The sequence below is a fragment of the Thunnus maccoyii genome, chromosome 17 (genome assembly GCF_910596095.1).
Source record: "Thunnus maccoyii chromosome 17, fThuMac1.1, whole genome shotgun sequence".
NCBI lineage: Eukaryota > Metazoa > Chordata > Actinopteri > Scombriformes > Scombridae > Thunnus > Thunnus maccoyii.
In genome coordinates this window covers 5892831-5905861 of record NC_056549.1, presented here as the reverse complement: position 1 = coordinate 5905861, position 13031 = coordinate 5892831, and the positions used below count along the sequence as shown (strand labels likewise).

General features: G+C 40.9%; 1 protein-coding gene across 1 annotated transcript in view; it reads left to right on the top strand.

Annotated features, from left to right (window-relative positions):
- The window catches only part of arid1b (AT rich interactive domain 1B (SWI1-like)), a 57100-nt gene that overhangs the window by 32836 nt on the left and 11233 nt on the right, over nucleotides 1-13031 (top strand). The window contains exons 9-14 of the mRNA XM_042390096.1: nucleotides 197-400; nucleotides 2808-2962; nucleotides 3041-3150; nucleotides 7397-7537; nucleotides 10523-10732; nucleotides 11226-11445. Of these exons, the coding sequence (XP_042246030.1) occupies nucleotides 197-400; nucleotides 2808-2962; nucleotides 3041-3150; nucleotides 7397-7537; nucleotides 10523-10732; nucleotides 11226-11445 (1040 nt within the window). The remainder of the gene's footprint in view (nucleotides 1-196; nucleotides 401-2807; nucleotides 2963-3040; nucleotides 3151-7396; nucleotides 7538-10522; nucleotides 10733-11225; nucleotides 11446-13031) is intronic.

The following is a 13031-nucleotide window of genomic DNA, read 5'->3' as shown; positions in this document are numbered from 1 at the left end:
TAAATTGAAGACGTCAGATTGTTTCTAGTTTGATTGTTGAAGAAGTCATAATGTGGCCTGATAGTATTAATAATAGGGTTTGATAGCTTTTTATCAATCCCTTTATCAAATCTATTGAGGTTTAACTGAATTTCAACACTTTGAACCAAATCATAGTTTTTGTTGCTTCTTTACTTCCCTCCATCCCCTCCTCCAGGCCTCCCTTTGCTCATTCCCCCGTCTACCACAACCAGTCCTGGCCCGGGGGTCGACCTACCCTCTCTCCTACCCCTCACCCCTCTCAACCTCCTCACCCTCGCCACCATCATCCTCCTCCTCCTCCTCTTCCTCCTCATCACCCTCAGCAGGGCTCCAATTCTCAGCCCCAACCCGCCGTGCAGACCCCCCCTGAGCATTATGGGTAGGTTTGGTGTCGGATTGTCGGAGCCTGACGGATACAGAAAACGCAAGCCAGGTTTCCATCTAAATTTAGCAGAAATTTCAAATAAATTTTGAAGAATATTGGCAAAAAGAAAATTCAAATTGTTGTGTGGATATTAGGAGATAAACAGCTGGTGGCGCTAGTTCTCTGGTTGGTGCCTTTAAACCGTCGCAGAAGAAGAGGATACAACGAGATGATGTCATTTAAAGAGCGTCAGTTGAAGCCCAGCGATGGAAAACTCGTCGGGAATATCATCACTCCACAGAGATGTTTTTGTCAGTGACGTTTTAAGTCACATGCTAGTTTGTTTACATTTGCTTTTTATCCACACAACTACTTTTATATCTCAGACAACAGGAAACACTTTTTTGTTATGTTTGGATATTCTTCAATCGTTTTTTTGTTCCTTCAGTTGTTTTTTTTTTTTTTTGAACCCAAATTGAAAATCTGAATAAAAACAGGCAGGTAGAAACACACTTGCAGCCAGTCATGACAATTCAGTAAAGTCCAGAATTTTTTCTGAAGTGGCGCCTCATTTACCATCTTTGTTATTTGTAGTGTGTTGTCATTTTAGACAGAGCTGCAACAATTAGTCGATTAATTGATTAGCTATTTTGATAATCCATGAATCATTTAAAGGACCAGTGTGTAGGATTTAGTGGCATCTAGCGACTCTCCTCACCTCACCCTCCGCATCCAAACATGTAGGAGAAAGGTCCTCTCTAGAGCCAGTGTTTGGTTTGTCCACTCTGGGCTACTGTAGAAACATGGCGGGCTCTATGGAAGAGGACCAGCTCCCTATGTAGATATAAAGGGCTCATTCTATACACTAATTAAAACATACTTATGAATATTATCTTCCATTTCTGACAAGTCTGTTCTGCTAGATACCACTAAATTCTACACACTGCACCTTTTAAGTAATTTTTCAATCAAAAATGTCAAACATTTGAGGATTTCAGGTTTTCAAATGTGAGAATTTGCTGCTTTTTATGGTTCTTCCACTATAGTTAATTCTATCTTTATGTTTTGGACTCTTGGTCAGACAAACAAGACATTTCAAAACGTTACTTTGGGCTTTAGGTTTGGGTTTTCTTATTTTTTTAGACAAAGCCTGTTTTGAGGTCATGCGTCAGAACGTTTTCAGTACTAACTATAAGAAACTATGAAACATATGCGTACTGTTTCACTACGATCCACAAAACTATTCACAGGTGACCTGAGCTGATGTATTTGACGGTATAAATGATACCACATGACTGTTATCGGTCAACTGATTATCATCAACTATTTGGCCCATTTGGTTTATTCTCAATGAAAGCTGGATTCCTGGTAGCGCTGTGTGACGAGTATGTGTCAGGCTCTGGATAGACACAAAGAAAAGTGTTTGGGATGTTTTACTAACCAGACCACTTCCTGTCCTCTGACTGGTACTGCATGGCTTCAGAGGGGCTGCTGATGATGTGTTTCCTGCATCAGGAAATAAAACTTTTATTTTATCCACAGACGCTAAAGCTTAATTTATACTCAGTCAGAGTAAAACTGAACAGAAACTCTGAACAGTTGTGTCTTGACAAAGCAGAGACATAAACAAACATACAAATTTACACCTATAAGCCATTTTCTACTGCAGGAAATAAACAATCCTTATCCTGGTACTTCCCATAATCTTAATTATTAAGAACTCTGTGAGTCTTCAAGTGTAACAGTGACGTCTGTCCTGAAGCTTGGCAGCTATTGGTATGGTTTGTAAAATACAATGGAAAAGGAAGGCCGAATGAACCTCCTTTGCCCTTTGTTGTGATATTATGACGTTACATCTGCTGGACCAGTCATAGTTGACAGCACTGCACTTCCCTTGAAAGTACCTGAACTTGGATTTACTGAAGTATCAGAGATCAACTTTAGCTCCAGGAAGTCCCAAAGACGTCACCAGAGCGGATAGAGAACAGTGAAAACGAAAGCAGAACCAGTGACAATAGATAAACCTCACGTCAAGTTTCATAACAAAATTCTGCCTACGTGACATTCTCCATGAGTCTTATTGAAAAGGCTTAATTTCTGTTGAGATATGGGAATGAAATTAAGCTGAACTGATCAACGGCTGATCACAAAAACAAAATGATGCAGCTAAATCATAAAATGTAAGCATCACTCAGCTGGCAACCTGAGACGACCATAACAGATCAAATAAACTCTTCAGTTCTTTCTTTCTCTCTCTTTGTTTCTCGGCCGTCATCCAGCAGCACCTTTTGTCTCCTCTAACTGCACGGAGTCCCGGAGACGGACGCTTTATTCCTCATCTTCCACAGCGTAACCTTCTGCATGCGAGCCACTGCCTCCTCGGTTTGATAATTAAACCTACTTTTTCTTCTGTGGTGTTCAGGCAGGGCAGCTTCCCGGGCATGGCACCAATGGGAGGGATGGGCCCTGGAGGCCCAGGAGGTCCAGGAGGTCCTGGAGGTCCCTTCAGCCAGCAACCAGGCAGCAACTCTGGGAGGATGACGCCACAGGGACACCCCTACAATGCCCCGTCCTCAGGTAAGATTGTACAGCCCACTTCCTGTCAAAATTGATAGATGTTCCCTTTCATAAATAAACTCATAATTTATCTTTCAGGCCCCATGATGATGCCAGCGGACGGGATGGGCGCTCATCCAGATGCCAAGCAGAGGATGGAGCTCAGCAAAGAGGGCGTCGGTCCTGCCACTGAACCACCCAAACCCAAGGTGCGTCCTTTGGCTTTTTTTTTTTTTTTTTAACCTATCGCAGCAGCTGTTCGCTCTCACTGTGCAGATTTTTGCTCTTCTAGCATGCTCTAACAGATGCATGTGTGCTGAGGCGAATGCAAGAATGCATCTTAACAGCACTGAGACAAGTTTTTGGGAGATTTTTTTGGTTTTGACTTTGACCATTTTCATGCCAAAAACAACTCAGTATTTTCCCCACAATTTGATTTGACATTTCAGATGATCATGTAGAAATATTTTTGTATTCTTGTGAGGAATCGAATCAGAATCTATCAATCAACGTGCAACATGGTCACAACAATTTAAGAGCAGAAATCCAGCCACTTCCTCGACCTCTTCTTGGAGGATCTTCTTGTTTCCTGGCCTGATGGGACATTTAGTCCCACCCGTATATTCTGGATCTGCCACGTTGATCTAGGGTGTCCTCCTTGTTCCCAACCTGAATGGGGCAATCCTAAGTCTTAGACTTAAAGGTTCTGATCCACATCCCAGCTGCTTTACATGTTGTCAATCACCCCGGACCACGCTGGAGGTCACAGGTCTATGGAGTCAACCCACAGGTACTCCCTTAAGACACTGGGGGGGAAATTTTCACAAGCCTTATTCAAGTTCACAAAATTCATGTAGACTAAATGTGCAATCTCCCATGACTCCTTCAGTATCCTTACAGGATTTAAGAGCTGGTCCATTTCCTAAGACAGAGTCTGCATTTCTCCTCCCGAATCTGAAGTTTACCAATCGACTGGAGCCTCTTTTGTGGCACCATGGCTTTCCCTGAGCAGTGGTATACCCCAACGGTTGGACCAGATCCCCCGGTTCTGTTTTTTTTTTTTTTTTTTTAATGGGAAACACTAAGCTTGCCCAGTGTGAGCTGGGATAGGTTCCAGACCCCTGCAATCCTGCACAGGATAAGCAGGAATAGAAAATGGATGGATGGGAACCATCAACCCCATCTGCCAGTGTATAAGCACTGTCCCTTACCTCCATGCAACATGGAAGAGGTGTGTCAAGAGAGCCCAGCAATATCCAGAGAATTCAGTTTCTGAGGGTGAATCTCACCCAACTTTGGCGCAAAATGTACCTCCTGCACAGACGGCACATCAATCAGATTCAGGACATTTTCAGGAGTGTTGAGGTCAGCAGTTATCTGCCTAAAGATCACTTGGGCAAGATCTAAGGTAGGCATCTATTGTAGCGTTGTCAGAACCTCTTTCCAACCAAAAGTCCCTCTCCATGGCCTCCTAGAACTCCTCTCACACCTGCATTTTTCTTTCTGTAAATGCAGAAGCCTCCTTTGACATCCTCCTCTACATTGGTGTCAACCAGCATTTGTTTTTGGCACTAATGGACCTCTGATGACAATTCAAAGCAGATGCGTCCACAACGGAGGATTCAAGCAAGGCCTTCCCCAGGGGAGGTAGTTAAAGACCTCATGGACAAGGGCCTCAGTTAAATCCCCCCAACTCAGGTCTGTCCTGCAGCCTCCCCCATCACCTGATCTGTCTTAACATCAGGTGGTGATCAAATCACAACATCACTTGTGTTTTTCACATGTATATCCAACTTATATGTCCAAAGATAGAGTGATAACCCCACTTCACTCCAACCTTTGTAGTTGCCAAGAGCACCACCTTTGCATGCGGTCCGACTGACAATACATCGGACCCCTGCACTTTGCCTTGTAGGTGTTTGGCCCACATGACTGAAATCTGAATGAATTCATCGTTAATAAATGCATTGTGTGCATCGTTAATAAATTACCACATGAACGCCACACTTCAATGGTGATGGCAAGAATAGCCTGCATGGCGGTATCTTTATTAAAGTGAATTAGTGATGAATCACCCTCATGCATGAATCATACATTAACAATAGCCTAATTTTACACATTTGATCCATGATGATGAAGATACAGAAAAATAGAAATTCATGGCAAAAATAGAGAGACCCCCCAAAACTCCACAGATCATGTTTTCAGGGGGGTTCATGTCTTATAAAGAGGAGCCAATCTCCCCCTCCATCCCCCGTAGTTCGCACCCTGCCCACACTTTCTGTGACGAGGGAAGCCAACAGGTTAATGGCAGAAAGAGACGTCGGCATGACCGTAAACAAGACTCAAAGAGAGATTTTGAGAATTACAAAAACAGCTTCTGTCAGACTTTGTAAGCAACTCGTAGAAGAAAACTGTAACTCAGGTTGACATGTGAACTTTTTATTGTTCCCACCAGGAGAGGTTTCACGAAGAAAATGATTCCCCAGTGCTTTTTTTTTTTTTTTTTGTATCTTCCCAGTTGGTTCTCTTCATTATAGTCGACAGTATTGATCAAGGTGTTTCCAGCAGCCTGGTGTTCGTTACACCTGTCATTACTGCGTTTGGATTTGGCTGGTTTGGAAGTGTTGCATGAAACCAAAAATAACCAGTTTCTGCCATAAAGACTCAGTTCCTCCAACGCTGCTTTCTGTTTGGATTTTTCTTCTTCTTCCCCTGCTTGTTTCTTGTTTTTCTTGTTCAGTTCACACTCAGCTCAGCAGACTTCTCCTCCTCGCTGCCTTCTTTTGACTTGCCTCTCCTCATTATCCAATAGTGAAGAGTCGGCCTTGATCACAGATCCGTGTGGCGTTCAGGGTTACGCGAAACGACTTGACTTTGTCTCTGCTTTGACTCGAGTTCACTGGATGAGAACTGGCTGCTTTGTGTCTGTAGTTTATTGCCGAGTTGCTGCTCATTTCTCCAACTTTCTGTTTTGTGCTGAGGCAGTTTGCTCATGGTTTCATACTCCATAAGTTAGGTGTGTGTGTGTTTTTTTTTTGTGTGTGTGTGTGTGTGTGTGTGTGTTTTTTTTTCGTGTCAGCTGTCAGAATAGATGTGAAACAAGAGGAAATGTGAGCAGTACAAAAGTTCAGCTAGCTGTTAAAGTTCACAACAATTTCACAACAGTTTCACTTTGACTTTAATTTAATTCTGAACTACTAAAGGGATTTAAAACACTCATTTGAACTGTGGCAATAACTCTCATTTAGTCTCACATTTATTATAAGAAAGAGGCCTTTATACCTTAAAGGTTTTCTAAACTGATCAAGGTGAAATGTAAATAAAGTCATTTTAAGGGATTTAAAACATTTTTTTAGATCATTAACAGTCCTAAATGTTGCTTTAGCTCCTCACTCTGCTCTTATATTAACGACTAAAGGCTGTAATAAATTAATTTAAGGTTTATTTAAACAGTCTGTCCGCTTTCAAATTAAAGTTTGAGACGTTAAATACAGAAGTTTATATTATAACATTATTATAACATTAATGCATTTTCAGGCTTTTTAAGGGAAGTTTGTTTGCCAGTGATTGTTTTTAATCTGTTTTTATAATGAAGGCGTGACATCCATTGTCCAAAATACCTAATGACATTTAAGAAGAGGTTAATCCAACATTAAGATCAACTAATTGATCAAAGTATCTATATGATAACACCACACATAACACATACCGTGAAAATAAAAAAAAAAAGAAATGTTGCTGTAATCTATAATTTTTAAAACAAGTTTAAAGGTGTGAGGAGGTTTTTTCTGAGACTTGACACCTGCAGCCATGACTGCTGAATGGATTATATGTTTGCATTGTAATCTAAAGTGCCGAAACAACACAACAAAACAGTGCAGCGACGAGACAAAATAGTGCAAAGACAAAACAAAACAGTGCAAATACAAGAAAAAAACAGTGCGGAGACAAAATGGTGCAAAAACAAGACAAAAACGGCGCCATCAGTGCAAGTATGTAGGATGTCAATATTGTGAAACATGTCAGAATCATCTCTCGTGGTCGGTTTTATTTTATTTGAACAGTAAACTGCTATTAAAAGTTCTTCAGCGAGTTATGAAGATGTTCAGACCAGAAACAGCAGCTGTTAAGTCGTCGTTAACCAGCCTCAGTCAGACGTCGTGAACCTGCTTGCCGGTGGTTGCTTCCTGTCTGCTGTGTGATGTCACGAGGCTGTCAGCTGACCTCCGGCGCTCCCAGCTGCTAAACGCTAACGCCGCTCTCCTGAGCTTCTGCTTGTTCGCTCTGTGAATGTCCAGCTGTGTGTTTGCTCTGCGAAACATGAAAACTTGAAAAAGAAGAATTATTTTTCTTACTACCTGGTCGCCATGACTACTCCCCCTCACCACTGGATTATTTCTGTGTGTGTGTGTGTGTGTGTGTGTGTGTGTATGTGTGTGTTTTGTATCACAGGACAGCTACAGGTCTCAGTGTGTGTCCCAGCCCCCCACCCCCTCCCCCATGTCCCCCAGCTCAGCTAGTCTGTCCTCCTGTCACGGGGAGGACAGTGATAGCATTAGCAGCCCTGCCTGGCCCAAGACACCGACCAGCCCCGTAAGTGCCGCAAAAGCACAACATCCATTTTTCTTATTTTTTTTTTTTTTTTTTTGGTGTATCTTTCAGGGTTCTACGGTGTCTAAATATGACTTTTATGCTACTTTTTTTTGACAGTTTTTGCCAAATTTCGGTCACCGTAGAGCCCTGTGTATTACTGCTGCTGTGTGAAAACCTCGTAACTCCAGATTCCTTTGTTTGCAGCCTCAGTTCTAGTTTACATGGTTTGTTTCGGTTATTTAATGCACCTGAAGTCAGTGATCTCTCTCAAAACTCTTCAGGTGATGTTCAATCTGATCAATTTGATATTCTCTATTTTACAAAATGTGATTTTTTTTTTTTTTGGAGATGCAAGGTTTTCATCGGACTAAGCAGCAATGTGCTTGCATCTGGTCTTTATTTTCTGTTTCCTTTTTTGTAAATATCAGAGTCCAAAAGCTGCTGTGTGATTGTAAATGTTTTGCATCTACTGTACATGTGATTGTTTACATGTTAACTGTGAGACTTTCTTATTAAAAGGCAGCGAAATCTTTAAAAACTAGACTTTTTTTTAGGTTTTAATCTGCTGTTAGATGAAAGGGACAAAGGTTATCAGCATCAGGAAAAGTGAATAAAACTGTAAATGGTGTATTTGAGGTTTTGAAGGACGGTTCACAATTTTTCCAGGTGTGTCTTAAACCAGCAGTCAGGAGTCCATATGAACAGTGAAAGAGGCTGTAATCATTCCTCCTGTTCATACTGACCATTAAAAGATCCTTCAAATGTGCTTTCAATATAAGTGATGGAAGCCAAAATCCACAGTGTGTCCACACAATCATTTAAAAGTTGATGTGAAGCTTAAATGAGGCTTCAGCAGTCTGAGTTAGTCATATCAAGTGGATATCTGACACATTTACAGTCTTTTTAGCATCAAATTCCCTCTTTGTGTTTCCTCGGACAGTGTTTCCCTGTTGAGCTGCTGTGGAAGTATAGTAACAAAAAGAGGGACTTTGGCACTAAAAAGACTGTAATTTGAAAGATATCTACTAGATTTGATTCATTTGGATGCTGGAGCTTCATATTAGCTTCAACAGGAGGAATGATTACAGCAAGAAAAACATGTTTCACTGTTCATTTGGGCTCCTGACTGTTGTTTTAAGACAGACATGAAAAACTGAATGCATCCTTTTAAGGTTTTTGAGGTTGTAAATGTCCAAAATAACTTTCTCATGACAGACTTGGAGTTTGATATGATCCCCGTCTGTGCAGAAGAAAAACATTCAGAAATGTTAAAGATTATTTCCTTTATTGATTTATTTGTCAATTACTTTTTTCAGTTAGACTTTCGGTGTATAAAATGTCAGAAAAATGCTGATCACTGTTTCCTAAAGCCCAAGATGCAACCTAAAATTTCTTTTTTTGTTCCGAGCAACAGTCCACAACCCAAAGATATTCAGTTTACTGTCAAAGAAGACTGAAGAAACCAGAAAATATTCACACTGGGCACAAACACACCAGAGCTTGTGTCAGTCTCATTCATTCATCTGTGTTAAATTAACGTTGGCAGCAAAGAAAATCAACTTGACAAACATTGTCACTCAGATTGAAGCTTGATGACAACAGCGAAGCTACTCTGAGCTCTCCGACTGGTGAAGGGAAGGTCGCGTTCGAGAGTCAAAACAGGAAGAAGCCGTCACTTATGTGGGTTGTATATAATCATTGTTTTGCAGGAGAAAATTGATGTTAAGGCCTCTGCTTGGTTCTGTCCGCGGCTGAAGATTGGCTCCTGGTCTGTGTGCGCCCAACATTTCTTATCAGTATTCTTTTGTCCAGAAAACACAATCTTCATATTTTAAACTGCCTCCTGAAGGGTAACAATTTAGAGGAAATATTTACAACATGTCTGCTGTTTTTAAATTGTGGTTACAGAGTCTCATTTTTCAAATCCTACATTTAAAAATAAAGACACTGTAGTAAGTTTTTTTTCTTAAATTAAATGTACAGGAGTCTGTGGGTTTTTCCAGGGTGACTTTCCAGTTTACTTGTTATAAATTTGTCCACAATGCAAATCATACTTTCAGAGTTAAGTGGCTGCGAAAGCGTGACTACGGCTGCAGCAGATAAGGTGTGCACCACCACCACCACCACCCACTACGACCTTGTTAATAATCATAAAGCAGAATTATCACCTTTCTGACAGCGTCAACAAAAACTGTATAAACTTCGTAAAAGTTGAATTTATGGCGGAGCTGTTGTGTTGGATCGCATTAGATTGAACAGGTGCTCCAAAGAAAGTGCTCAGTGAGTGTGTGTGTATATATCACAATATTAAATTAAGTACGGTAATAGTGGCTGTTATACAATGTAATGCAATCCAATACAACAGCTCTGCCATAAATTCAACTTTTACGAAGCGTCGACATTTTCTTTGGCTTTGTAAAAGAATTCATGGCAGAGCTGCTGTGTTGGACTGCGTTAGGTTGCACAGGTGTACTCGGTAAATGTATTTTAATAATCGTTCCAGTCGTTTTTCAAGCAAAAATGCCAAATATTCTCTGGTTCCAGCTTCTTAAATGTGAGGATTTCCTGTTTTTCTTCCACATATATGAATATTTTAAGGTTTTGGACTGTTGCTCAAGCAAACTGAAGGCATCATGTGGGCATTTTTCTCAACATTTTATAGACCAAGCAGGGAATCGAGAAAATGAAAATTGTTACTTAGTTGCTGACCTAAATGAGAAAGTCTCTCTGACTGTCGTCCTCCATGTTTCAAGCTCTTGACTGTTGGTTTCTGTGTGACTCTGTTCAGCTGGGATAAGTGTGGTCAAACCTCTGGTTGGTTGGTAAACTGTTTTTTTTTTTTTTCCCCACGCTGGCTGTGACATGATGAAAACCTTCCTTTGAAGTGGCATAATGGGTGGTTTTTGGTCGTATCGTGCCGTCTTCTCTTGTGTTTCGATCGATAAACTCAAACTGACTGTGGTCTCCGTGTCTCGGTCTCTCCAGAAGCCCAGCGTGGCCACCATGACCAACGAGAAGATCACTCGGCTGTATGAGATGGGCTCCGAGCCGGAGCGGCGGCTGTGGGTGGATCGCTACCTGTCCTTCATGGAGGAGAGGGGGACGCCCGTCCCAAACCTCCCCGCTGTCGGCAAGAAGCCGCTGGACCTCTGCAGACTCTACCTGTCTGTCAGAGAGATCGGAGGGCTGGCCATGGTGAGATATCTGGAAAACTTTTTCATTTTATCCTCCTTCACTTTCTCCTTCATCTCCTTCTCTCCTCCCTGTTTTCCTTCATTTTTTTAAATAAAACTTTTGGACCTTATCTAGTGTATTTACAAAAATATATATTTGTTTTTGCCACATTTGAGTCATTTGATTATTGTTAGTTTTAGTCAACAAAAATGAAATACTAGAACTTTAACTAACGATTGCTACTTCTCTCTGTTTTATATCACTATAAACTATATATTTGTGGACTGTTGCTCAATGAAAACAATTTGCAATTTGAATATCTCACTTTGGGTTGTGGGCAATTTGGTGGGCATTTTTCACCATTTACTAACATTTGATACACAAAATAATGGAAATAATTGTTTGTTGCTACACTAATTCTAAGGCTACAGCTGTTTTGTTGCCTCTCTGTCTAATTTTCAGTGGGTTTGTGGATGAATTTAGTCCATAAATTTATTCTTTCATTCTTCATCAGGTGAATAAGAACAAGAAGTGGAGGGAGTTGTCGTCCCTGTTGAACGTGGGGACGTCCAGCAGCTCTGCCAGCTCTCTGAAGAAGCAGTACATCCAGTACCTGTTCGCCTACGAGTGTAAGGTGGAGCGAGGGGAGGAGCCTCCACCTGAGGGCCTGGGGCCCGCAGGAGACGCTAAGAAACGTCCATCACCCCAGACCAAAGTCCAGCCTCCCTCCCCAGGTAAGGAATCTCCTGTTCTCTTTTAGTCCTTAACAACTGCACAAAATGACTCTCAAGAACCCTGTGTGGGGTTTTGGTACAATGTTCTTACTCCTGTTTACAGGTACTAAAAACTGGAAGTGTATTGAGGTGGACTCCTCCTCGTTGGTATTAATACTTTCTAACTCTCCACAGTTTTCCAGCAGTGGACCAGCTGACAAATATCACCAAGCATTGTGGCTCTTTCTGTAAATATCTCATCATGCTTAACAAAGCTGCAAGCAGCATTAATGTAAAAGACACCTCTGAATGTCAGACAGCCAGCAGTGGACCCAACAAGTACTAAAAACAAGAAATATATGAAGGTGGACTCCACAAGCACAAAGAACAAGAAGTGTATTAAGATGGTCCCCACAAGTACTAAAAACAGTCATTGTAATAAGATGTACCACACAGGCACCAAAAACTGGAAGTATATTTAAGGTGGAAGCCACAAGTACTAAAAACAAGAAGTGTATGAATGTGGTCTCCACAAGTACTAAAAACAAGAACGTGTCCCCACAAGTGACAAAAAAACGGTGCAAAAGTTCTCTCACATTTAGATTTGAAATAATATTTATGTTCAACAGCTGGGGTTGAATGTTTTTTTTTTTCAGGCATGTGTGACGACTGGAAAGACTGGTCCTCATAAAGTCACCAAAACACAGTTGGTCCCCAAAAATGGGAAGTGTGTTTGTGGTTGAATATGTGACTATAAATGTTCTGGCAGTTTTACATGTCGTCTAATGTTTGAATAAAAGCCCTTAAAAGTCATCACATCGATCTGATGAGGTCGAACCTGTAACCTGTTCTCAACAATCTGAACTGAATGTGTCACATTAACATAAAGACTACAATTACTATATAAATACTATTAAGATAACTGTAATAAATGTCTTACTTAAATAAACCAGGAAAAGCTGTCAATGACCCATTTTACATTAGCAGGGAGTTTCTTCTCAATTCAAAGCAATCTGTAAAAATTATTTTTTTACCGTCACGATGCAGGAAAACAAAGGTATGAGAAGAAAACCAGTTGCCTTCCCCCTCTTTGCTTTCAATTTCCATCCGTCATTCATATCCAGTAAAACACATATTGCATGTGAGCAGATAGGACTTACATTAACATCCCAAATTTAATGTCTAATCATTACGTTGACGTTATAAAACAGGAAGCAGAAGCCTGTAAACTAGAAACTGATGAGAAAATACAAATGCATTTACTGTGAGAAGAGGAGGCGAACATTGCTCACGCTCATGATGATCATTAATTAAGGCTTCGACATCAAAATAAGTTTTAAAACCTGTCAGTGATGCAGCCTGCGAGAGAACCGAGAACTCTTCTTCTTCGTTTGTATTAATACATTGCAACAGTGACAGCGTTTCCTTTGACAAATATCACGAAGCGCTGTGGCTTTTTCTGTAAATATCCTGTAATGTTTTAATAAAGCTTCAAGGAGCATTAATGTAAAAAGACACCTCTGAATGTCACAAAGCCAGCAGCGTTACAGATTCACTGTGTGAAAAAGGGGCTTTAATGATGTCAGATTGCCACCGGTAGGAATCCC